The following is a 27,671-nucleotide window of genomic DNA, read 5'->3' on the forward strand; positions in this document are numbered from 1 at the left end:
TAGATAACATTTAATTTTACAATTTTAAACTATTATTTAACATTTTATTTATTCTTATTCATTTTAATGCTATTGATTTATTTATTCCCTCTTTTTTTTATTGCCAGTTGTTTGGGTTTCTGGTCAATTGAATTCTGAATAATGGGGATTCTACTGTATACTCCAGTTTTTATAAATTATGCTGTTTGACTGAAAATATCACACAGAACCATGATAAGCTCAAAATAGGTGATGAAGAAACATGAGTCCATTATCTCTGAATGATACAGCCTCAACAAAATTCACCCTTGAAACAAGACTAGTTTTCAGTCCATGCAGTGCCAATATTGCAAAGGAAAAATATCAGATTTGACTTGATAATAGGTATTATTATTGAAGAGACATTTCAAGCTGGTTTGTATATGCAGGCAGCCAATCACACAAAAAAAACATGAAGACGAGAATGAGATGATTTAAAAAAAAAGGCAGTTCACAGCTCATCAGAAGAATGTAAAAAAGACTATACAAGTGAATTGATCAGTATTGAGACAAAAAAAGGAAAAATTAAAGCCATGAAACAAGAAAGTCTGCAGAATCTGTGTTGTAGTAAACACAGAAAAATGTGGAAGGAAATCAGCTAATTCACCAGCATCCACAGGAGTCAAAAGGCCCTTTCTAGCTGCAGTGTAAATGTGGTTAACCCAGGCAATTTCCCCTGTTAGCACTGCACTTACTCAGCAGCTTGGAAAGTTTCAACCTGGTCAGCGTGGTCCAAATCCAACTGGGTCACTTACCTACCTCAGAGGGAGTCATGGAACCCAGTTAAACTTACCTAGTTCATGTCCACTGGTGGCTCGAAAATGAAAATGGCCAACCTGGTTGTTCTCGTGATGTCAGCGCTTGCGTGCGTGCGTCACCGGGCTGCATCTTCTGAAATGCACAGTGCTTACAACCTGCTGCTCCTCCAATGACTGCAGCATTCGGCTGACAACGGTGGTCACAACAATTGCCTGCTGTATGCAGCACAGCAGAGTTGATAAGCCAGCATCTGAAGACCATTTCCATCTGCCATTTGGACTTTGATTTGTCACTTCTGGTAAGTGCATGGTGTGTCGTTCAACGCATCATCGCGGGGGAAGGATCCCAATTAAATCGTCATGTTGGCAATTTAATGGGTCAATCCCCCTGCAGCTTAAAAGGGGCTTGAAGCATCTTTGCCCCACTAACCACACTTGGATCCCTGGAGGCCTACCCAAGTGCTGCAGCTTAAAAGTGCCTAAAGGCATATAACCGAAGTTTCAAATCTGAGCCCTTCATCAAAATAAGGACTTGCATGTTGAGTTTCTCCAATACATTTGTGTATTACATTTAAAGCCATTTAAGACTTGTATGTATTTAATTGTCTGGATTAATCTTTTAACTATATACTAATTTTGAATTCTTTTCAAGTAACCTCTCTGGGACTGAAAATAATGTTGCATTATCTTAGATTTCAATTGCACTAACATTTTTGTAAAGTGTAATTTATAGCTTGTTACTTTCATTCTCGATTTTTTTTTAGTCATTTATTTCAATCCTTATTTAATTATCTCTTTGTATCTCAATTGACTTATTTTTTAAAAAAACTAACTATTCTTGGCTGGAGCACAGCTATTGAAGAATATTTTAATTTGGTTGGTTAATTGGGTACTTGGATTTTTATCTGTTTCATCTGACAATCACATTTCTGGGAATTTTTGGCTTAAAATATTATTGAATTTAAATGGGGAGGGCCAAGTCTAACAAAAAGGCAAATGACATTCCAAAGCAATTAATCTTTTCAGTACTGTGTCAGTTTGGATCCTGTGATCTCAATTTTCCTGGTACGTCTGACAGAATAAATTATTCAGAAAGTGAGGGACCCACCTTCAATTCAATCTGGTGTTCTCTAATTGTCTTTTTTTTTAATATATAACTCTTGGCTAGAGGCCTCTCAACCTATTATGTTTTCAAGATTTTAAAAATAGGTTTATCAAAGAATTCAATTTTGCAAATGGCAAATAGAAACACCTTGTATATCTGAAATATCATGATGTAATATTTGCATGAGATTTTTGATGTTTATTTTTATTTTTCAAAGCTGAACTAGACAGGCCTTTGGACTAAAGGGCAGTTAAGAGCTATGGAAACTACACAGGAAAGTGGAACTGATGTCAAGCTCAGATGAGACATGATCTTACTGAGAGACGGAGCAGGCCTGAGGGGGCTATAGAGACGGCTACCTTTTTCTTGTTCCAAGAGCATAAGTTAACAAATAATTATTATTTTTGGACTGAGTTAATGAGCTGAATTGACTACCAGTCATCCTAAGCATGGATGGTTATGATTGCTAATAAGATCTTCTTGCCAACATTTAATTGATATGTATTGATTGTCCCATTCCAAATTGAACCATCAATATATCAAACATTGGTATGTTGGACAAGTAGTATAAATTTTTTCACAGCATTTCATTAGTATCAGGATTTTGATATTGATTTGCACATGTTTTTGAGGGCCTTAAATCCAGTTAATCACTTGACCATCTACCTCAGTGAAATTCAATCTTTTTTATTCGTATCATTTTTTTCTTCCACATTTTCAGGTGGATTTGAATGGTTTATGAATGGATATAATACTAGAATCAAGGAATTAATTCAGCACAAGAGGAGGATATTCAACTTATTAAGCTTGTGATGACTAATTATTTGTTAACCTATGCTCTTGGAACAAGAAAAAGGTAGCCGTCTCTGTAGCCCCCTCAGGCCTGCTCTGTCTCTCAGTAAGATCATGTCTCATCTGAGCTTGACATCAGTTCCACTTTCCTGTGTAGTTTCCATAGCTCTTAACTGCCCTTTAGTCCAAAGGCCTGTCTAGTTCAGCTTTGGACTAATTCTATAAATTCTCAGATTTGGTTTCTGTAGTGCACGTCGAAAGAACCAAAGACTTGTGGATCCAAACCAAGGCTTTTATTAACTAAAAGACTGGAGTCTATCGCAAGTAGATCGACCAGTCCAGAATGACCTGATCTGGCTAGGAGAAATCCTTTAAGACCTGCCAGTAGGTGTGGCTACACTCTCAGCCAATCACAGTCATCCTACACTACAATCAGTTTCTTCAGTGTTTATCGTGTTGACTAGAAGGCCTTCGTTAACAGTGGATCTAGTTCAAGAGATGTGATGTCATGTTACAGCTATAAAAGACCTTGGTTAGACCCAATGGAATATTGTATACAATTCTGGATTCCTCATTATAGGAAAGACCTGGATGCTAAAGAGATGATGCAGATGAGATTTACAATGATATTGCCTGGTTTGGAGAGCCTGTCTTATGAGGATAGGTTGAGTGAACTTGGGAATTATTCCTTGAAGTGACAGAGGATGAGGGGTGAATAGATAGAGGTGTACAAGATGATGAGAGGCATTAATTGTATGGATTGCCAGAGGCTTTCTCCCAGGGCTGAAATGGCTAACATAAGGGGTAATAATTTTCAGGTGCTTGGGAGTAAGTACAGGAAGGATATAAAAGGTAATTTCTTCAATCACAGAGTGGTAGGTTCATAGAACCTATCAGCAATGATAGCATAGGCATGTAGAACAGGATCTTATAAGAGACTTGGGAACAGAACATTGAACGAAAAAGACAAAAATGGATGATGATACAGTAGAGAACTTCAAGACAGAGTGAAAGAGAGGTGAGAGAAAAGATAGGACCATGAAAAATGTTATTCTGGAGAAATAATAATGGGAGACAAGGAGATAGAAGAGGCGCTACATTAGTATTTTATATCAGTCTTCACTGTGGAAAACTGGTCAAAGGGTAATCAGGGTGGGAAGTTAGTGCAGGGGAGAAGGTGTTTAGAAAGCTGAATGGTCCAAAGGTAGGTAAGTCTTGATGAATTGCACCATCCAATCTGAACAAAAGTAGTTATGGAGATGGTGGAGGCATTCGTAATGATATTTCAGTAATCAATAGATTCTAGCATGGTTTTGGAGGACTGGAAAATTGTAAAGGTACCCTGCTATTAAAATGGAGGGAGGCAGCAGAAAGGAAATTATAGACCTGTTAGCCTAACATTGGTGTTTGGGAAGTTGCAAGAGTCAATTGATTAGGAAGTGGTTATGGAGTATTTGGAAGCACATAACAAGCCAGCATGGTTTACTTCAGGAAAATCTTGCTTGACAAACATAATTGGAATTCTTTGAAGCTGTGGCAGGCAGACTATATTAAGAGGTAGTTGATATGTGTTTGAATTTTCAGAAGGCCTTTGACAAGGTACCACACATGAGGCTACTTATTAAGATAAGAGGCCACGGTATAACAGGGTCGAGTATTTGTTGATTTTCAGGCAGAGAGTAAGAATACAGGGATCATATTCTGGTTGGAGCAGTGTTCCGCAGGGGTCAGAGTTAGGGCCACTTATTTTTGTTTTATATCAATGATTTGGATTCTGGAATGAATGCGACAGCCAAGTTTGCAGATGATATCAAGACAAATGGAGGAGCAAGTAGTGTAGAAGACATTTGAAAGCTGAAAATTGATTTGGACATTTTTGGGGAATGGACAGGAAAGTAGCAAATAAAATACAATGTCAGAAAGTATACAGCATGCACATTGGTAGAAGAAATTAATGAGCAGACTATTTTCTAAATGGGAACAAAATTGAAAATTCTCAGATGCAAATGGACCTGGAAATCTTTGCAGGATACCCTGAAGGTAAACTTGTCAGTTGAATTGGTGGTGAAGATTACTAGGGCAATTCATTCGAAAGGGAATAGAATGCAAGAGCAGGGATGCTGAGGCTTTGTCAGGCACTGGTAATCCCTCACTTGGAGTATTATGAGCAGTTTTTGGCTCCTCATTTAAGAAAGGATATGCTGATATTAGAGATGGTCAAAGGAGGTTTGCAAAGATGATTCCAGGAAATAAAGAGTTATCATATGAGGAACATTTAATGGCTCTTGGCCTGTACTCATTAGAACTTATGAGAATGAAAGGGGAATTGCATTGAAATCATTTTAATGTTGAAGGCTAGGGATATAGCTGTTGTAGAAAAGTTGTTTCTTATAGTTTGAGAGTCTTAGACAAGAGGGCACAACTTCAGGATGAACGAGTGTCCACTAAAAACAGCTGTGGAGAAATTTCTTTAGCCAAAGAGTGGTGAATCTCTGGAATTTGTTGCCACAGATTTTTATGGAAGGCATGTCATTGGGTATATTTAAGACGGAGACTGGTAGGTTCTTAATTAGCCAAGACATTAAAGTTTATGGGAAGAAAGCTGGGGAGTAGGACTGAGTGGGAAAATTAATCAACTTATGATTGAAAGACAGGGTGACTCATTTTTGCTCCCATGCCTTATGGTCTTGACAAATGAGGTTATTGGTACAAGTTTGTGGATCTAAAAGCCAGGCGGTGCTGTAGATTTCTATGTTCCAGGTTCAAACTTTCAAATGTTGAATTCCAAAGATTAATTCTTCTCTGATGGAAGACATTCCTTCTCATCCACATCTTAAATGGGTGGCCTTTTTCTTCTCTCGAGTCGGTTGCAGTTAATCTCAATCGAGTTGTCTTTTCAGCATCTATAAACAATAAACAATCCTGGTAAAATATTCTCTTTGTGCATTGCATAGGGAGGAATACAAATTTGTATTTTAGGTCTGAGTTCATAATTTTCATGGGTCATAAATCTTACCAAATTGACTCACAGAGACTGTTTGCGAGGCAAGCAGGAATATATTTGAAAGTAGAATGTTGATTAATGTTTATTCAATTTTGCATCAAGAAGAAATTTCATTTTAGCTTGTCACGGCTCTTGTATTGGCAGTGGTCATAAAGTTCCAGACTATTTTACAGTGGTACATAAGAATATTTCGTGGCCATTCTGGGTCTTTGAGGGATGAAAATAAAAGTTAAGAGGTGCCAAATAGAATGAAATACTAGTCAGCCAGTCAAAACTGGTGTCAGATTATCTATCTGAGGCAATGGATATTAAGGCTAGTAAAATTGATTTTTTTTTGTTGTCATCTGAGGGGAATGATGGGGAAATTGTGGCCTGTACCTTGCCATAGTTTCTCATTGTAAGATGACTAGAGTGTTTAAATTTCGTTTCACTTTTTTTTCTTTTTAGTTGGCAGCAGTAACAAATCCAATGATCAATTAATCTCATCTAATGGACTGACCTTTTGGACTGTGTACTGTCATAATAAAGGATGGATTTCGGCAAAGAAGTCTGTGCAACTTGTGGTACAGCTGAGTGCTGACTTGTCAATTGTTTGGAACTTTTGAGAACAGAGGAAAAATCCACCTGTGAAGCAGGGAACGGCAGAATGGCAATTGGAGCAGTAGAGGGCAGCTGGAGAGCTGTGTGAATGCACATGCCTCTTAAGTGAGGATTCGCCAGTTTACTGCAGCTCAACATCAGTCATTTCTCTTTCCAACATTCAATATGATCTCCTTTGTTATCAGTTAAAGAACTGAACTTGGATATTGAACTTTGACATTGAATTCTGTGGATTGTATTTTCAGACTGACTTGACTTACCTGGGGTTTTGGGGGATTTTTCCTTTTTTGAATATTGAACACAGACTGTAATTGTCTGGGTTTATCACAGAAATACAGTTTATAAATATAAGATATCTGTATATTTGCTGGAGATACTTATAGTGTGGTTAATTGTAAGACATTTTCTTGTTAATAGTCATTAATATATGTCGAGTTATAATCTAACCCTTTTGAATTGTGTTTTCTATTGTTTCTGGTTTGAGACATAACAAAACATTTTCATTTTAAACTGAGGCCCTGTCAATCTTTCTCAATAGATTTTTAATATTTCATGATATTGGGAAAAGACTTTTGGAGAACTACTGATATTACTTCAATAAATATAATGGAAGTTAATTGAAGTTGATAAAGGGGATGTCGTAGCCCCTTAAAAAAAAATGTCCAATCTGGCACTTAACCCTCAAGCAACACCACCAAACATAAAAGGGGAATGAACTCTCTTTTTCTGGCACTTTGCAGTGAATACAATATCAAATAGGCAAAAAAAATGTGACAGGTTAAACATAGCAAAGACCTTTCGATGTACAGTACTTGAACTCAAATACCTGTTTTATTTCAACAGAATGTTGTTCTTGTATTCCTTAGTAATTTATTTTTTTTATGCTAATCCTATGTCTGAGAAAACAAATAGCAGTGACAAAAGTAATTTGAAATGAGCTGCTTAAAACATGAAATGGAAGAAAATTATGGTCAATTTAAGAAACCAATTTAGTTTTGGATTATATCCTATTTGGACAGACAAAGTCATAATTATAATTTTATCCTTTTCTCTCCAACAGCATTTCCGACCTGCACTCCCCTATTACAGTACACCTGCAATAACGGAAGATGCATCACAGTTAAATGGCGCTGTGACTCAGGTAAAATAATGGCAATGAGACTTCACTAGTTCCTTCCAATGAAAGCCTGAAAAAGATGAGTTTAATGCATCCTATTTTAGAGACTGAATCTTTGTTTCTCTCTTTTTTTTGTCAGATGGGTATTGTGATGTAAAGTAATGTTTTCCCTCTTGGGCTTGTCAAAAGGGACAACAACAAATTTTGTATCATCAAAATTTACACTCTAACCTTCATTATCCTTTGTTACATTAATTGTGAAATGGATGAGAGTGCAATTCTAACATAGTTTTGCAGAAAAGAAGTCAGATTTTGGAGGAATTAAAGGGTTGTTATTATGGGAAACTACAACTTCCCTACTATTGACTGGTACTTCCTGACTGCGAGCGATAGATGGGGCTGAATTTGTCAGGTATATTCAAGAAGAATTCCTGACACAGTATGTGGACCAGTTGACAAGAGGAGAGGGCATACTGGTTCTAATACTGGAGATTGAACCTGGTCAGATGGCAGACCTCTTGGTGGGGGAGCATTTTGGTGAGAGTGACCACAACTCTCTGAGCTCTAACATAACTATGGATAAGGATAAAGCAGGCAAAATGGAAAAGTGTTTAATTGGAGAAGGCTAATTATGATGGGATCAGGCAAGAACTAACAAAAGTAAATTGGAAATATACATTCAAAGGTGGAAGATGAAATTCAATCCAGAAAAGTGTGAGGTGATGCATTTTGAAAGGTCAAACTGGAAGGCTGAGTACTTAAGAGTGTGGATAAACAGATGGACCTTGGGGTGCAAATCCATTCATCCATCAAAGTCACCACAAAGGTTGACAGGATAGTTATGAAGGCCTATGTAATGTTAGGCTTTATTAAAAGGAGGATTGAGTTCTAGAGTCAAGAGGTCATGCTGCATCTATCCTAATCTCTAGTGAGACCACACTAAGAGTATTGTGTTCATTTCTGGTCATCTCAGTAGAGGAAGGATGTGGAGGCTATGGCAAATATGCACAGGATATTTACCAGGATGTGACCTGAATTGGAAAACAAGTCTTATGAGGCAAGGTTAGCAGAGCTGAGACTTATCTCTTTGGAGCAATGAAGGATCAGAGGAGACTTGAAAGATTCTGAGAGGCATAGATAACATGGACAGTCAGTGCCTTTTTCCCAGGGCAGGAATTTCAAACACCAGAGGACATACATACAAAGTGAAGGGAGGGACATTTAAGGGAGATGTCAGGGGTTCATTTTTCACACAGAGTTGAGTGGCTGGAATGCCTTGCCAGGGATAGTGATCGAGGTTGAAACATTTAGGGGCACTTAAGAGACTCTTAGACATGAAGAAAAATAGAGGGTTATGAGGTTGGGAGGGTTTAGTATTTTTTTTAATGTGTCAGCTCAACATTGAGAGTCAAAGGGGCTATATTCTGCTGTAATCTCAATGTTCTTTGATCTAATGCTTGGTAATGATTTGTAGCTAAGGATTGGGAAATAAATTGTGATAAAAATCCATAAACAGTACTTGGCTGACATTCACAAGATTGGAAGCCAGTGGATGGATTTGAGTATTAAAGAATGTAAATTCAATGTAGGTGGTTTGTCTTGGAATTCATATTAACCCTAACCAAACCAAAATGGAAAAAGAAGCAACAGATGCACATTCCTGGATGCAACATACCTCTCAATTTTGCCATGAATATTCTTTTATTGAGAAAAGATGCATCAATTTTGAGACTCCAAGTAATTATGTTGTTGAAATTTATCTATGCAGGTTGGATGGGTTTCATTGATCTTACTTTGTGTCCATAGCTTTGTGGAAAAATATATTAATTCTTTAGTTTTAAGTTTCTGGAGCTTGTAGTACAAGAAGAAGAATACATGCAAGATTTTCAATTAAGCCACATACCAAATTAGCATGGAAACACAATGATTTTTTTAACCATTGTTTGAAGTCCTGGATCTTCCCATAGGAAACCCTATAAAAATGCCTTCAACAGTTGGACAGCTGTATTTCCAAGAAGTTACTTAGCTAAAACTCATCAGGAACTATTAACTTTTATTTTAATGCTTTCTCTCCAACCACATTGATAGCTTATAGATTTAGTAAAGCCTTTTGAGAATTGAACTCTAAAAGAGTTGTATGTCTACTAAGTAATGGTATGTTTTTATTAATCCTCAATACAACTGAATGTTTCCCTGTCACCTCACAATTCTACTCGATTTCTGTCATTGACCAATTTAGAAATAGTACATGTAATTTCTTTATACATTTTTTTTTAATTTGCCTTAATTTAACTCTGTCCTTTTTATTGTTGAATTCTAAATTCTGTCAGTCCTTGGGCCTGATACTTTTTGATAACTTTATATGCCTTTAGTTTGCACTGAAAATTGTCCTTGAGAAGCCATGGTTTGTTGCTACTCCTCATGCTGTATCCCTCATGAAGTTCCTTGACCTGTCATAGCCAATGTATTCATCGAATGTGTGTAGTTTTCTTTCTTTAAATTTAGACCACAATTCTGGTTGAGCTGCTTCACTTTTCATCTTAATGGAGTATTCTTTTATTCTATGGTCATTCTTTCCCAAAATTCCCCACACAATGAGATGATGAATGTTGCTCAATACTCAAGTGAGTATATCCTGTCCTCTGGCTGGCAAATCCACTTCCTGGATTGAAGAGTTATATGCATGCCACCAATTCATCTTCCACATTTTCATTGCAAATGTGTTTTGACCAGTCTTTTCAAGATTAAAGTCATCACTATTATTGAAGTGCCCTTGTTAAATCTGATGTTTGATTTTAAAAACTCTTAAAATTGAGTTAATGTTTGTGATTTTTTTACTTTTAGTTGTGTTGCATTTGTTGCAGACGATGACTGTGGTGATGGGAGTGATGAGGTGGGCTGTTCTCCTTCCTGTTCTGACACACAGTTCAAATGTAACAATGGCCGTTGTATTCCTGAGCACTGGATCTGTGATGAGGATAATGACTGTGGTGATTTCAGTGACGAAACCAATGCAAACTGTACTGAACCAGGTATGTGAGTGGTGATGCTTGTGTATTTTAAAGGCTGCAATATCGCGGGAAAGTGCAACATCCAGAAATATTCTCTGCAACACAATACATTCATGTTCTTCCCTTTCAAAAAATGCACTTCTACATTGTGTGGCTAGCTGATATGCAAGATATATTTTGGAGGATCAAAGTATTGGTTCTGTATATTCTTCCTCTAAAATTCCTTTGGGTCTCTTTGGACTGATATGCAAATGTACAATTCTGTGTCACTAATGCAGGCTTTGATGTACAAGAAACATAGAAACAGCTTCGATGCTTGACTAATTATTGAGATTGGCAAGGGATGGCAGTAAATCTATAAAATGCCCAGGGGCATAATAACACAGATGTAAACCTGCCTCTTTAACTTCACATGTGATTGCAAAACATCAATAAGAGTGTGGATAGTTCTCTTTTTAAAAAAAAACACATCAACTACTCAGTATGCAAAATGAAATCAGCCCTCCAGTCTCAATCAAATGCAGGAAAGTGCAAGCTGTACTGTACTGGTTCCATTTTAAAAGCCATTTTGATCCCTTTATTATCTTAAGACTACCATAATACCTCATGGATAAGAGTCCATTATAAATGCACATAATGCATGAATTCATAATAATAAAAGTTGCCAGTGCTCCAATTTCACGTTTTACAGTGTGTGTGAATGGGGGGAAAAGATGATGTAGGAATTGCATACTTGCAAGTAACCTTGGGTCCTTCTCATTTTAACAGAGTTCCTGTTCACCACATTAGATTAAAATGAATATATATTCAAAAGCAATGAGAAATAATTGGCATATTGACCAAATAACTTGCAGATTCTTAACACTAGCATGTCATTGTTCATGACCTCAGTATATTAATATCATATTTTTAGCATTTAGTATGTTGTATCAAGTCATAGATATTTTACAATAGAAAGTCCATGCTCTCAAATGACTCTCAAATTGTCTCTTATCATAATTTCATATTATATCAGCATTGAAAATGCTATTTTTTAATGCTTTAATGCCATTGTGTTTTGCTTCCTTTCAGAAGCATTTCACCACCATGTTGCGAATTTTGTAACATTTTAAGTTTGATACCATTACATAAAATTGATGCCACAAATAAGTCATCCACATTTAAAAAAAAAACCTTGGTTTACTTTGTTTCAAATCAATGAAAATTAAAAACAGATGGTTTCGGTAACAAGCAGCTAAATAACAGTGCCAGGTTTAATGCTTGACCAGCCAGTTGAAAATAAATTCTGATATTATCCCTGAATATTAAAATCTGCCTTGTGTTATGTGCTTGAAAAAATATCAATAGTTATTAAAAAATAATTAGTCTATTCTTTATAAAATTGAATATTTTCTTCTCAAATTTACTTTAATAATAATCTTTGCAGATTACAGAGAATATGGATAGTGTAATTTGAAAATTTTGCCGGTGAAAATAAATATCAGAAAAAATACAATTTTGTGAACATTTTCTCTTCATGATTTAAATATCTGAATAGTATTTTATAAAGTAGCAAGTTTATTTTAAAAATCCTAAATACCACTCTTGAAATATTGAATATTTGTTTATTAGTGAGGTACTGCTGTGAAAGATGGGGTGCCAGTGTGAACACAGTTTGTAAGATATTAAAGAATAATTCTCATTTTGATTCTAATAACTGGGAGGCCATATGTCAGATATGAAAGTGAAATGAAATTTAAGGCAGGCTCTTGCAAGCACTTTGTCATAATGCATGAAACAAGACAATCCAACTGCATCTTGTGTGTTGCTCTGCTTCATTAGCTTCCAGCTTTGCTCAGTCATTGATGGAGGTTATTTAAAACTTCATAACACAGCTGGAGTCAAATCTCTGGGCCATAGGTTGTCCTAATGTCTTTACGATAGCTTGAGAATATAGTCCATAGGGTAACAACAAAAGCCAAAATGAAGATTTTGTTTCAAACACACCCATCCAATAATATAACAGTACTCCAGTGCAGAACTCAATAGTTTTTGGTAAAGTTCACAAAAGGTCTGAAGGGTGCAGCAATCAACATCTATTTGTTTGGCCCTGAGAAATATCAGCATGCATATTTTTAGGATTATTCGTTTTTTTTCCTGTATTCAAATGCAGATCTCCAGTGATGTATTCCATTAATTTGCAGAGAATTCATTTCAAAGTATTGTTTGATGAAGAATTGTGAAAGCACAAGCATAGAAGAAGGCTATGTAACTCTCTGCAGTGATTCTTGCACAATATACTCCCCTTAATCCAAAATCCCATTAATCCTTCCACATCAAACAATTACCAAAAACACATTTTGACATATTTATGGAATCCACTTGTACCATCATTTTTATTTACATCATGGTAGAAGACGATTCAGGCTATTGAAACCCATGCCAAGCTATTACATCCAAATGACTTTTAGTCCTGTACATTTTGCAGGATGGGAGGAAACCCAAGCACCCAGGGAAAACCTAGGCAGGTTATTGAGGAGAATGTACAAACTCATTTCAGAGACTGTTGGATTCAAACCCAGGTTGCTGGTGTTGTAATAAAATAGTGCGAACCACTCAGTCTTCTAACAATATTTTTAGATGGAGCAGTTGCAAAAAACCTGAGCTGGGGTGTTGGGGGGGTGGGGGGGAATGAATCTCCCATCCTCCCACAGCTGGACTTACTGAGGACATTGAAGCATCAAGCTTGAGTTTGGCTTTGAACAGCAGATTGAATTACATTTTGGTATCTGTCCCAGTGAGCATAGCCATTTGCACACTGTGATTATAGTACCAGTGACCTTGATTCAAATCTGGTGCTGTCCGTTAGGAGATTGCATGTTACCCAGTGTCTGTGAGGGTTTCCTTTGGGTTCCTCCCATGCTCCAGAGATAGACAGGTTTAAGACAGTTGGGGTTGTAGGTTGATTGGGAGTAATTGGATGGCACAGATTTCAATGACCAAAATTGGCTTCTATCATGTGTAATAAAAATATAAATTTAAGTCAGACTACCTATTGAACTTCTTGACCTAACTTCAGACTTGTCCACAGTGCTCCAGTGGAGGCATCATCAGTGTGTTGTAAAGTTCTAGAATAATCTGTTGATAAACATGTAAAGACTCGAACATAATGGGCCAAAGGTTCCATTTCTGTGCTTTACAACTGAGAAGCTGTGTTCACCTCACTTTATCAACTCGCAGGCTTTATCAGACACCAGGGCTACCTATCTATCTCTGCAACATTTTAAAATGTCAAGACGACTGACACCGAGTAAAATTTATTTCAGTACTCCCCATTTTTGACTATGCTACAAATCCTTGGAGCACCCAAATAGAACATTACAGCACAGAAAACAAGCTCTTTTTGCCCCTCTCGTGTGGGTCAAACTATTATTCTACCTTGTGCCACTGATCTGCACTTTTTCCGTATCCCTCCATAATGATGATGTAACATGATTTAACATGATGTACCAGTTCAATGTTAAAATTCATCTGGCAGCTTATTCAGTACACTCACCACTCTCAAAGTGATGAAGGTCCCCTGAACTTTTCCCCTTTTACCCTTGATCCATGTCTGGTATTTTGTATCTCACCTAACCTCAGCTGAAAAAGCCTCTTGCATTTATTGTATCTATACCAACATAATTTTGAAAACCTCCATCACATCTCCCATCATTCTTCTATGCTCCAGGTAATAAAGTCCTAACTTGTTTAACCTGAAGTCTTGACAACATTCAAGTAAATCTTCTCTGCACTCTTTCAATCTTATTAATATCTTTCCTGTAGTTAGGTGACCAAAACTGCAGACAATACTCCAAATTTAGCCTCATCAAAGTCTTATACAACTTTACTATAACATCCCAACTCCTATGCTCTGTACTTTGATTTATGAAGGCCAGTGGGCTAAAAGCTCTCTTTACAATCTATTTACCTGTGACACCACTTTAAGGGAATTATATATCTGTTTCCCAGATTCCCCTGTCTTCAACAATCCTCAGTGCCCTGGCATTTACTGTGTATGTCCTCTCTTGGTTTGTCCTTCCAAAATGTAACAGCCATATTAGTCTGGATTAAATTCAGTCTGCCATTTGCAGCCCATTTTTCTAATTGGTCCAGATCCCTCTGCAACCTGTGAAACCCTTCTTCACTGTCCACAACACCTCCAATTTTTGTCATCTGCACATATTTATTGATTTTTAAATTAATTTGTTTTTTTTTTGCTTAAAATGTAGATGTACGGAAAGATAACAGGCCATTCAACCCAAACGCACATGCTGCACAAATACTCAATTAACCTACAAACCCTGCCCATTTTTCAGGCTGGGAGGAAATCAAAATGCCCAGAGGAAACCCACATAGACACAGGGAGAACAAACAAACTCCTTACAGACAGCACTGGATTCGTACCCAGGTCGCTTGCATTGTAATAGGATTGCACTAAATCTGAACTAACCACGCCACACAAGTCAACCCAGTCAAGACATCAATGTTACCATTATCTTGTTAGTATTCAATGTCTGTTAGAAGTATGCTAAGTTGGCAGATCACATGTCAAATATCACAGATGGCTGATTTTATGATGTTAATACTAGTTTTTGAGCTCAGTACTGCTTCTTCATCACAAATGGCTGAACACATACCAGGTAGCAGATAACTCACAAGCCTCGACTGTCACACCAATTTATTTACAGAATTTGTCCATCAGTTGGGGGTTGGTTGATGGCTGTATTCTTCTTGCAGGACTTGCTATGATCAAAGGTGAACTACAGTAGATACTGAAGGTTTCTTTTGGTGGAATCAGGATTGTTAAATATCCCATTGTCACCACATTTTTTCACATAAATAGACTTTTCCTTTGGGGGACAAGATCGATGGGAGAATGGGAAGAAGGTATGTGGAACAAGACAAGATGCTGGAAAGTGATGGAGGATGAGCAGAAAACAAAATGCTCCAATGCAAGAGGCTGAAACAATTCCCGCCTCTGAATCTCACTGAGGAACAACCAATATGATTTCTGTTCTTGCAGAAAGATGTCATTGGCAAAATGTGTCATCTGTTGGAGCATCAACTACAAGTTTATCTTTGTTTTATAAATGTAGGGGTAACAGACATGGCCAGGATTATTGCTGGAGATTATTATGAAAAATGAGGGATTCAAAACTAAACTTAAGCAAGTCACCACCTTTTACTTCAATGTCTACAAAAACACAATTACCTCTCTATATGCTGTCTTCCTTTGAGCCAATTTGATAGTCTTTTGTCTTGCCACTCTGTCCCTCCTGCTCTACCATCTGACTGTCATTCTTCATCCATCCTTGGTCCACGTGCACCCACTGATTATTCTGCCTTGCCTCTTTCAATGATCTCTGTCTTCTTCCTCCTATTTCAGTGCTGAAGCAGGGTTTCAACCGGAAACATCAACCGTCAATATCCCTCCATGGATGTTGCTTGACCCATTGAATTACTTCAGCAGTTTGATTTATTTTGCTCTTGTTTCCAGCATCTACAGTCTCTTGTGTCTCCTATTGGTCCTTACCACTATTCCTTTCTATATTTTGCATAAGTCTTTTGCATGGTACTTGTTAAAATGTCTTTTGGAAATCTGTGTAAACTATATTAACTAATCCATCTTGATCTCTATCTTCCTACCTATCCTAAGAAATACATCAATTAGTTGGGTACTATTTTGATCCAAAGAATCCACAATGAGTTTCCTCTCTTTAATTATTCAGTCAATAATTTACTCAATTAAAATTTTAATTTGATCCTGATAAGATTAATAATTTCCCCACCTTTGCTGAAAATGAATTTGTTCAGAATTTCTTCCCTTTCTTGACTAATAGTCCAATATCAATAAACCTCCAGACCTTTTCCATTATTCTTGCATCCAATGAACATTTAATAAGGGACTATAATTAGTGTTCTCCCTTTCACTTCAAGTAACTTGAGATACTTTATGTATGGATTGGTAATTACTTTTATTAAAACTTTACTCCATTACCCTAACTTTTTTTTTATTACTGTACTCCTCACATAGCTGTCAAAGCTTCCACAATGAAAGCATTTGAAGAGCACTCATTCAATACTTGAGTCATGTCCCCTGTATCCTTAGGAAGCTTTTCCTGTGGGTCTTCATTAGACTGAACATTTTTGCTCCTGACTCACTAATGCTTTATATATTTAGACACTGTTTTATGGTTCAATTTAAGTGCAATCTGTTCTTGTCTCCCCTCTTCACTTGCTATTACAATGTTTCCACTTAATTAAAGTATATTTTTCATTATTATTAACTAAACGTTCCTCTGAGATATGTTATAACTAGCCTTTCCTGTGTTAAATGATATTTCTACTATTCCTTTCAGAAACAAAATTACCCTTACCTACCTTGTTTCTGAATATTCTTCACTGTGATTTTATCTGTCATTCATCTGTTGTAATACATAAGACCAGGAGAGAAGAATTAGGCAATTTGGTCCATCAAGTCGACTCGACCATTTGAATCTTGCTATTCTTCTTTTCTACCCCTTTCTCTCTGTAACCAATCATGCCACTACTAATCAAGAACCTTTCAACCTCCGTTTAAATATATCCAGTGATTTGACCTCCACAGCTGTATGTAGATTCAGGACTCTCTGGCTAAAGAAATGTCTCCTCTGTTCTAAAGGTATGTCCTTTAATTCTGAACTTGTGCCCTATGGTCACTCCTGGATCATCTTCTCCAGATCTACTCTATTCAGTCCTTTCAATATTTAGTTGGATAAATGAGATTCCCCCCTCATCCATCTAACCTCCAGCGAGTGGGAGGCATAGAGCCATCAAATGTTCCTTCTATGTTAACCCTCTAATTCCTGTAATAATTCTTGTAAACCTCTTGGACCTTCTCCATTGTCAGCATACCTTTTCAAAGATATGGGGCCCAAAGCTGCTCAGAATACTCCAAATATGATCTGATTAATTCCATATAAAGACTTTGCCTTGCATTATCATTTTTATATTCTAGTCCTCTCAAAATGAATGCTGTGATTGCATTTATGTTCCTTATTACTCTCTCAAACTGCAAGCTAAACTTTAGGACCCTCAAGTCCCTTTGGACCTCCACTTTCTGAATTTTCTTTCCATTTAGAAAATAGCCTACTTCTTTATTCATTCTTCCAAAGCATATAGCCATATACTTCCCTATCCAACTGCCACATCTATGGCCATTTTCTCAACCTCTCCAAGTCCATCTGCAGATTCCCTGCTTCCTCAACTCTGCATGCCCCTCCATTCTTCTTCATATCTTCCACAAACCTGGCCACAAAGCAATCAATTCTATCAGCCAAAGTATTTACATAAAACAAGCAGTAGTGAGCCTACACCGACCACTGCGGAATACCTCTAGTTACCAGAAACTAGCCAGAAAAGCCCCTTTAATCCACTCTTGGCCTTCTGACAATGAGCCAATCGTAGTTGAAATTATCATGGGCTTCTATCTTATTTCAGCACCTTGTCAAATCAACCACTGCAGGGTTAAACACTAAAACTAGATCTTTCCCAGATGACAATCTTTCCCTTCAATGTTTGATGGTCCCTCTTTGTAATACATTTAAATGGCAAAGTATTCTGTTCCGTCAGCTTGTTGACTTTTTTTTCATCTGTATGTTTAATCCAGTTTAATTTAGATTTAATTTAAAGTAAACTATTAATATTTAAACACTATCATGACCAACTATTGAATCATTCTATTTTAAAATAACCGTCCTGTTTTTTTTTCAGGTCCTTTCTTTTGAGTGTTTTACTTTGAATGGCATTGTGGGTGTAGGTGGGGGGGGGGGTGTGGATGGGGACAAATATGGACTTTGAGTATGCATATGTACATGGGTGGCTTTGTTTATTAGATTTTGTAAGGGTGAAAACTAAAATAAAATATTCAAACAAAAAAATGCCCTCTTGTATGAACCTGAACAGATTGACAGAATGCCAAATATGTTTACAAATAGCAGACAGGCAAAGTTTTCTGGAGCATTGTAAATGATGTAATACTGGATAAAATACAATTAATATAAGTTCCAAGGTGATTTCATTTTTTTTTAAACAGACATATTGTTTCTTTTGTCCCTCCAGCCAGTAGGTCGCCAGATATTTGTCACAGAAAGCAATTTCAGTGTTACATGGATGGTAATTGTATTCCATTACGATGGCATTGTGACGGAGACTGGGATTGTGAAGATGGCAGTGATGAGAACAACTGTGGTGGAAATACAAGAATCTGTAACTCCCATTCTGAGTTTAGCTGTGAAGATACAGGTATGATTAATGTTCATAGACTATGCATCACACCAGAATAAATGTGCTGCTAATTTGTTTCAATAATAATTCGCTTTTCAGTAGCATCTTTGGAAAATCAATATTCCCAACTATGTTACAAGAGAAATTCATTGACATTGGAAGAATATCCAATGGAAATGCCCAATAATATTGCAAAACAAGTTGGTTTTCAGAGCTACAATCTCAATCAAGTGGGTCAACCCCAAATGCTACATGGCTATTTTTATCTATGGAACCTGTGTCCCTCCGAATTTCTTTTATCACTTGGGGTATTAAAGGACTTTAGCAAGAAAGAAGTGGCACAATAGCCAGTGAAAAAGCTGCCATTAATCGTAAAGTGAAGGAGACTGTTCAATGAAATCTAATTTTGGATTCTGGTCACTCAACGGATGCTGCTTGTCTGGTCGAGTTCTTCATCATTTCTGCTTTTGTGCATAATGTTAGAAGAGTTGGTATTCTGACCAAGGACGAGCTGGAGGAACTGGTGGAGCTGCAGGAGGATTTAAGTTAAATGAAATACATTCATTGGCACAGGATTTTAAAAAAAAAGGGAATGACAGACAATGCCAGACGAAATAAATAGGAAGAATGCAAGTGTGGTATTAAAATAATCAGATTGTAGAATTGGGGTGAACTAAGGGAAAGTTGAAGAGGGAGAAGTAAATGATCTTGGAGGTGTTTGTTTCATCTTCTGTAGTTTTCCCTGACAGTCAAGGCTGCCTTCCTTCCTGACGTGACTGCTTCCTGACGTGACTGCTTCCTGACGTGACTGCTTCCTGACGTGACTGCTTCCTGACGTGACTGCTTCCTGACGTGACTGCTTCCTGACGTGACTGCTTCCTGACGTGACTGCTTCCTGACGTGACTGCTTCCTGACGTGACTGCTTCCTGACGTGACTGCTTCCTGACGTGACTGCTTCCTGACGTGACTGATACCAGTGGTGACTGATAGGGCAATGTGGGTCTCCACAACTTGCTGCAGGTGGTCGAGGGTATTTGATGAGGTGGATAGCTGAGCTATCTGGAAGGTGATCTGAACCTTCTGCTTTTATTGCAGGAATTCTACTTATTCTCTATGAAGAAACATAAGGTCCTCAGTGCCTTTTAATCATTCACAGGCCAGGGATTCCCCAGGAGCTAGATTGGACAAGACATTTTTAACACCCTTTAAAATATTGTCTCTCTTCTGTTTGTAATCTTTTGCCCTTATGATCCTCAAAATGCAGTGTCTGCATTTAGAATCTGGGGTTTGGCATGGGAATGTTTGGTCCCATCAACTGGACATGTCTACATATAATTTGGACATCTCTCAAGGGAATGTTGACAGATAACAGATAATTATCTGGCTATTGAATTTGAAGGTTTTTTAATTATTCACACTATGAACCATATTAATCAAAATACACACAAACATTTCCCTCTTGAATATACACAGTGTCATTTTCTCCCCTTTTTCCCCCTCCCTTTCCTCCCTTCTTCCCACCCCCTCCAAACCCATTAAACATTCAACATATACAATACAATAAACCCATTAAACAATGTCATCACACAATGAAAATAAACAAGAAAATCATGCATTCTACTTTTACACACATCTTCTTCTCATTCTATCATTTTAGGGGGTGGAGGTCCACGGTAGGCCCTCTCTGTTGTGTTCCATGTACGGTTCCCAAATTTGTTCAAATAATGTGATGTTATTTTTTCCAATAGAATACATATATTAATTTCCATGCACCATTGCTGTACTCTCAGGCTCTTCTGATTTCCAAGTTGACATTATACATTTTTTTGCTACAGCTAAGGCTATCATAATAAATCTTTTTTGCACTTTATCCAGTTTGAGACCTAATTCTTTACTTCTTATATTACTTAGAAGAAAGATCTCTGGATTTTTTGGTGTTTTGCTTGATGCAAAGACAATATTGGTGATACTTGTCAGCGCTTTGAGACTCCTGCCTTTGAAACCATATGAAGTATTCAGATCAGTGATTACTGCTGTGTGTAGTATCCCTGGGTTTAGTGCTGATCTTAAGGCCTTGACTTTTAAAAGCAGTTTCCAATTCCTGCTGGTAGAGAGAAAGGCTGATGAATTTTATTGCCATTGGTAATAACTCATTATTGAGCTTGATGTTCATCTCAAGCTCAACAAGATATAACAAGGTTAAATGCTGTCAGCTTCAAAATTACAATCAAGGTGGTGAATGGAATTGATGCTGAAGAACCTGTCAGAACTCAAAGAATTAATTGGTCTTGAATGTTAATTTGTTAAATATTTTGACTTATTTCCAACTTTTTCTTGGAGAACCTTTTTTGTGTACAATTCAAAAAAAAACAGGAATTGGTCATGTAGCATCTGTGAGGAGGGGAACAACGTTAATAATTTTGGATGAAAACTGCTGATCATGTCTGGAATAAGTTATGAATCAAACATATTTTAAGTCGCAGAGAATTAATTGTTTCTATTCACTCACAGAGAGCCCTCTGATTTCACTCCTTCCTGGCTCTGCAACTGAGAATGTTTAAATTCTGAGGCTGTGGATATTGAGTTTTAACTCAGTTCCTCTGTTCATTGATGTAGTTTGACCTACTGAGTATTTCTTGAATTTTCTGTTTCTATTTCAGACTTGGAGCATCTGCAGTTATTTTGTCTTTTTGACAAAGATATTTTAAGTTGAATTAAAAAAGAGCATTAATTTTTTTTAAAAAGAGCTACAACTGGCCATTGTCAGTATTCTTGTGTATCCACGAAATTGATTTGTGAAACCATGCCACTACATGATGTGGATGGACAACTGGCTAAATCCACTGTCAAATTGATTGTGTTGAGTGATAAGTAGGGTAGGTGTAGACTTGCTTGAACTTGTCACAGTGAAATAGTACAAGAACAGGTCCACAGAGGTGCATCATGAAGTCAGTGCGCAACAGAAATTGGACATTTTTGAGAAATGAATACAGAATTATACATTAACCATACATTCAAATGCCACTGAGTTCCAATATTTTTAAAGCGAAAACACTTTTCACCTAATGGTGAGCAAGTGGCAATGAATATTTTCTTGTAAGGTATAACATGAAATTGGTTTTGAGACATTATTGAGGTATTAGTTGTGGCCAACAAGACTTTTTAAAAATATTTACTTCTGTTGCTTTGCTATTTATTTTTGTGAACAAAATTAAGGTGATGAATAGAATAAGTGTTGCTTGAGTATTCTTTGGCTTGGCTTCGCGGACGAAGATTTATGGAGGGGGTAAAAAGTCCACGTCAGCTGCAGGCTCGTTTGTGGCTGACAAGTCCGATGCGGGACAGGCAGACACGATTGCAGCGGTTGCAAGGGAAAATTGGTTGGTTGGGGTTGGGTGTTGGGTTTTTCCTCCTTTGCCTTTTGTCAGTGAGGTGGGCTCTGCGGTCTTCTTCAAAGGAGGTTGCTGCCCGCCAAACTGTGAGGCACCAAGATGCACGGTTTGAGGCGTTATCAGCCCACTGGCGGTGGTCAATGTGGCAGGCACCAAGAGATTTCTTTAGGCAGTCCTTGTACCTTTTCTTTGGTGCACCTCTGTCACGGTGGCCAGTGGAGAGCTTGCCATATAACACGATCTTGGGAAGGCGATGGTCCTCCATTCTGGAGATGTGACCCATCCAGCGCAGCTGGATCTTCAGCAGCGTGGACTCGATGCTGTCGACCTCTGCCATCTCGAGTACTTCGACGTTAGGGGTGTAAGCGCTCCAATGGATGTTGAGGATGGAGCGGAGACAACGCTGGTGGAAGCGTACTAGGAGCCGTAGGTGGTGCCGGTAGAGGACCCATGATTCGGAGCCGAACAGGAGTGTGGGTATGACAACGGCTCTGTATACGCTTATCTTTGTGAGGTTTTTCAGTTGGTTGTTTTTCCAGACTCTTTTGTGTAGTCTTCCAAAGGCGCTATTTGCCTTGGCGAGTCTGTTGTCTATCTCATTGTCGATCCTTGCATCTGATGAAATGGTGCAGCCGAGATAGGTAAACTGGTTGACCGTTTTGAGTTTTGTGTGCCCGATGGAGATGTGGGGGAGCTGGTAGTCATGGTGGGGAGCTGGCTGATGGAGGACCTCAGTTTTCTTCAGGCTGAATTCCAGGCCAAACATTTTGGCAGTTTCCGCAAAGCAGGACGTCAAGCGCTGAAGAGCTGGCTCTGAATGGGCAACTAAAGCGGCATCATCTGCAAAGAGTAGTTCACGGACAAGTTTCTCTTGTGTCTTGGTGTGAGCTTGCAGGCGCCTCAGATTGAAGAGACTGCCATCCGTGCGGTACCGGATGTAAACAGCGTCTTCATTGTTGGGGTCTTTCATGGCTTGGTTCAGCATCATGCTGAAGAAGATTGAAAAGAGGGTTGGTGCGAGAACACAGCCTTGCTTCACGCCATTGTTAATGGAGAAGGGTTCAGAGAGCTCATTGCTGTATCTGACCCGACCTTGTTGGTTTTCGTGCAGTTGGATAATCATGTTGAGGAACTTTGGGGGACATCCGATGCGCTCTAGTATTTGCCAAAGCCCTTTCCTGCTCACGGTGTCGAAGGCTTTGGTGAGGTCAACAAAGGTGATGTAGAGTCCTTTGTTTTGTTCTCTGCACTTTTCTTGGAGCTGTCTGAGGGCAAAGACCATGTCAGTGGTTCCTCTGTTTGCGCGAAAGCCGCACTGTGATTCTGGGAGAATATTCTCGGCGACACTAGGTATTATTCTATTTAGTAGAACCCTAGCGAAGATTTTGCCTGCAATGGAGAGCAACGTGATTCCCCTGTAGTTTGAGCAGTCTGATTTCTTGCCTTTGTTTTTGTACAGGGTGATGATGGTGGCATCACGAAGATCCTGAGGCAGTTTACCTTGGTCCCAACAAAGCTTGAAAAACTCATGCAGTTTGGCATGCAGAGTTTTGCCGCCAGCCTTCCAGACTTCTGGGGGGATTCCATCCATACCTGCTGCTTTGCCACTTTTCAGTTGTTCGATTGCCTTATATGTCTCATCCAGGGTGGGAACCTCATCCAGCTCTAGCCTTAGGGGCTGTTGAGGGAGCTGGAGCAGGGCGGAATCTTGGACTGAGCGGTTGGCACTGAAAAGAGATTGGAAGTGTTCTGACCATCGGTTGAGGATGGAGATCTTGTCGCTGAGGAGGACTTTGCCGTCTGAGCTGCGCAGCGGGCTTTGGACTTGGGGTGAGGGGCCGTACACAGCCTTTAGAGCCTCGTAGAAACCCCTGAAGTCGCCAATGTCCGCGCTGAGCTGGGTTCGTTTGGCGAGGCTAGTCCAACGTACCCCTACAGCCGACAAGGTTGTCATCCTGGGCGACTTCAACGCTCGTGTCGTCAAAGACTCAGAAACCTGGCCAGGAATCCTGGGCAAGCATGGCGTCGGCAAGTGCAACGGCAATGGGCGCCTCCTGTTGGAGCTCTGCGCAGAACAGCGACTTGTCATTACAAACACCCTTTTTCAGCAGAGGGACAGCCTTAAGACCACCTGGATGCATCCCCGATCCAAACACTGGCACCTCCTGGACTACATCCTGGTGCGAGAAAGTGACAAACAAGATGTGCTCCACACCAGGGTCATGCCTAGCGCGGAATGCCACACTGACCACCGGCTGGTTCGCTGCAAGCTCAACCTTCACTTCAAGCTAAAGCCCAGGAACAATAAAGCCCCCAGAAAGAGGTTCAATGTTGGAAACCTGCAGTCAGACGAAGCGAGAGGAAACTTCCAGGCAAACCTCAAAGCAAAGCTCGACGTTGCAACCCGCCTCACGGACCCGTCCCCTGAAACCCTCTGGGATCAGTTGAAGACTACCATACTGCAATCCACTGAAGAGGTACTGGGCTTCTCCTCCAGGAAAAACAAGGACTGGTTTGACGAAAACAGCCAGGAAATCCAGGAGCTGCTGGCAAAGAAGCGAGCTGCCCACCAGGCTCACCTTACAAAGCCGTCCTGTCCAGAGAAGAAACAAGCCTTCCGTCGCGCATGCAGCCATCTTCAGCGCAAACTCCGGGAGATCCAAAATGAGTGGTGGACTAGCCTCGCCAAACGAAGTGTTGCTTGAGTATTAGTTAACAGACAAAAACACGAGTAGAATTAAGGGTGTATTTGGCGCTAAAAGGCAAAGGCTAATGGTTCTGAGAGGTTCACAATCTATTTCATTGATTTGGATAAGGAGTTTGAGTTCGATGTATCAAAGTCTGTGGTGTCTGAGAAGCAGATGGAAATAATTTGGGGGGGCTACAGTGCAAGTAAATGGGAAATCCTATGGCTAATGGAACATAATGTGGCAAAAGTTTGGTTAATAGACTTTGATAGAAAAGAGAGCAGAGTGGAAATTTGTTTCAATGGTGAGAAATTAAAAGATAATGGAGTTTGAACATACTTGGAAAGAAGAAAAGAAGACAGCAAATCTGAAATTATTTTTGTGAACAGCTTGGTTGTTTATCATAATTCCCAAATGTACACTGAATGTTTACTGTTGGCTTCAGATCTTCTTTCTTATTCCTTGTTGTAAATATATGCTCTTTCTTTGGCTTGGCTTCGCGGACGAAGATTTATGGAGGGGGTAAAAGTCCACGTCAGCTGCAGGCTCGTTTGTGGCTGACAAGTCCGATGCGGGACAGGCAGACACGGTTGCAGCGGTTGCAGGGGAAAATTGGTTGGTTGGGGTTGGGTGTTGGGTTTTTCCTCCTTTGCCTTTTGTCAGTGAGGTGGGCTCTGTGGTCTTCTTCAAAGGAGGTTGCTGCCCGCCAAACTGTGAGGCGCCAAGATGTATGGTTTGAGGCGATATCAGCCCACTGGCGGTGGTCATTGTGGCAGGCACCAAGAGATTTGCTGTATCACGTAGGAAATTGGAGAAACATTAAATTGTCTTGTATTGAATTTAGCATTAAGTGTATACTCACTGCAAATGCATCAGAATGGGTCCCAGCTTTTGCAACACTGATAAACCATTTCTGCTGTATTGAATCGTCCTGAAGACAATAAATACTCTTCCTAGGGACACTCACTCTGCTATTGCCTGAATAACATGGGGAGCAACATGTCTTTAATTGATATCAATGTAATGAACTGCTTTTATAGCCTGTCTGCATCTATTCTGACTAAGCATGCCCATGCCTAAGACAACATTTGCATAGTATGTGCTCCGAGTGCATTCTTAGACATGTTTGGACTGACCAAAACAGCTTTCTTTGAGAGAAATATTCTTGTAGACTTAAAATATCATAACATTGGTTGTTTTTTGTTAAAAGATATGTGATAGGAAATTTTTCAGGTGACTTTTGTAATCCGCAGCCCAACATCCATAAAATACATCCAAAGGTATTCCGGAAGCTCAATCTTTGTTGTCCAGTTTAATCAGTCAGCATTTTGGGTTCAGTTTATTGGGTTCACTTTATTGAGACTGAAGTAAAAAGGGTGTGACATTGAGTATGTGAAAGGGAAAGGAACCTGTGGAAGGGCCAAAAGATCATAGGGTATTGGAAAGAGAGTGGTGAAGTGGAGAGAGAGGAAGGGGTGAAAATTATGGAAACAGTAGGTTGGGTTACTGATGCATGATACAATGGGATGTTCATACTGTTGGGTTTCAAGCTTTGCAGGAGGAATATATTGTAGACAATAGGTCTCTTGACTACATGGGCTATTAATTATTCCTGAAACTTGTGGAGAGCTGATGTATCTTGTTTCGATTCCTCCTGAGTGATTAGAATAATTCGCCCATTTCATCATGTGTCTCTTATAATTCTGGGCAGAACAAAATGGTTAGAAATAATTTCCTTTGTGTTTGTACAGAATGAGGAACTAAATTTTCATCCTTTAATTGGTTGGTGAAAGGCCACTTAAAAGTCTTAAGTGGATAGCCCTGGCATCAGCACCAGTCATTAAGAGTATTTTTGAGTGAAGCAGAAGTGCCTTTTATAAGAGGCATCAATCATTCAAATTAAGCCAAATAATTCCTCGATGCCTTTAGTCCAAAATCTACTTCTCCTTTTGTTCTCTAATGTTATGTTTCATATTTAATTTTGCTGGCATCGGAATAGACTGCTTAAAAACACATAAATATCTTCATGACAAAAATAAAAATCTGTTTTTTTCATTTTTGATTGAAAATGAGGGAAGTATTTAACATTGACAGCAACTTCTAGGCTCTGCTCTTCAGTAAACTGCTGCCTCACGAGTGAAAATACATATGAATTTTATACAATGAAAGGAGGTTTATGCACAAGTGCATAATTAAAGCAGCAAGTATATAAATTTCTAGAATTTGTCAAAATATGCTGATGCCATGCACAAATCCAGATATGGAGTGTGCTGATCAATATTATTAGGGCCAGAGGAGAATTGCTCCACTTCCATCGAATGTCCCTGAAGATTAAGCAAATCACTGCAGCATTCTGACTAGAACTTCACTTCAGCAGCATGTTGCTATTCAAATTCTGAAATTCAGATTTTGAAATCAGTGCTCAAGTAATCGGCACATTGTTTCTTTACGGTCACACTCGTACAGTTTTCTCATGTATCTTTTTTTAGTTTGATCAAATCCTATAGCTAACAGCTGAACAAGGCTGGTTCTACCAGATTGTATAAGCTTTTCTTACCTTTCATTTGGGTCTAGTTGCTCTGACATTATTTTCGATCTTTCTAACTTCTAGTTTCATTAACTGCAAAATTAAACTATTCTCTGCACAAAGTCTGTTGCCAGCTGTCCCATTTAGTCACAAGATCAAGAGATTAATGACAAAAGGTTTAGGAATCCATGGCAACATGGCTATGTGCCAATCACACGATCCAGTTACCAAGGTGAAGCAATATAATTTATCCACTGGTACAACTTAACACCTTCCTGTCTGATCAGCAAGCAAAATTTCAAGCATACAAGACACATACATTGGATACTAATTATGAAAGAGTAAATTAACAAGGGACCAAAATTTCCAACCA

General features: G+C 38.7%; 1 protein-coding gene and 1 long non-coding RNA gene across 15 annotated transcripts in view; one reads left to right on the forward strand and one right to left on the reverse strand.

Annotated features, from left to right (window-relative positions):
- The window catches only part of LOC138761991 (low-density lipoprotein receptor-related protein 1-like), a 1,165,126-nt gene that overhangs the window by 457,040 nt on the left and 680,415 nt on the right, over positions 1-27,671 (forward strand). For all 14 annotated transcript variants that reach the window (XR_011356692.1, XM_069935089.1, XM_069935091.1 and 11 more), the window contains 3 exons: positions 7,338-7,418; positions 10,259-10,426; positions 18,527-18,709. Coding sequence is in view for 13 of the 14 variants with exons in the window: in XM_069935089.1 (XP_069791190.1) it covers positions 7,338-7,418; positions 10,259-10,426; positions 18,527-18,709 (432 nt within the window). In the remaining variant the exon portion in view is untranslated. The remainder of the gene's footprint in view (positions 1-7,337; positions 7,419-10,258; positions 10,427-18,526; positions 18,710-27,671) is intronic.
- Positions 2,952-27,437, reverse strand: LOC138761996 (uncharacterized). The gene is made up of 3 exons (XR_011356696.1): positions 27,329-27,437; positions 16,808-16,851; positions 2,952-5,576 (listed from the first exon to the last, which is right to left on the reverse strand). It is a non-coding gene; the product is annotated as an uncharacterized lncRNA (long non-coding RNA).

This window comes from Narcine bancroftii, chromosome 4 (assembly GCF_036971445.1).
Source record: "Narcine bancroftii isolate sNarBan1 chromosome 4, sNarBan1.hap1, whole genome shotgun sequence".
NCBI lineage: Eukaryota > Metazoa > Chordata > Chondrichthyes > Torpediniformes > Narcinidae > Narcine > Narcine bancroftii.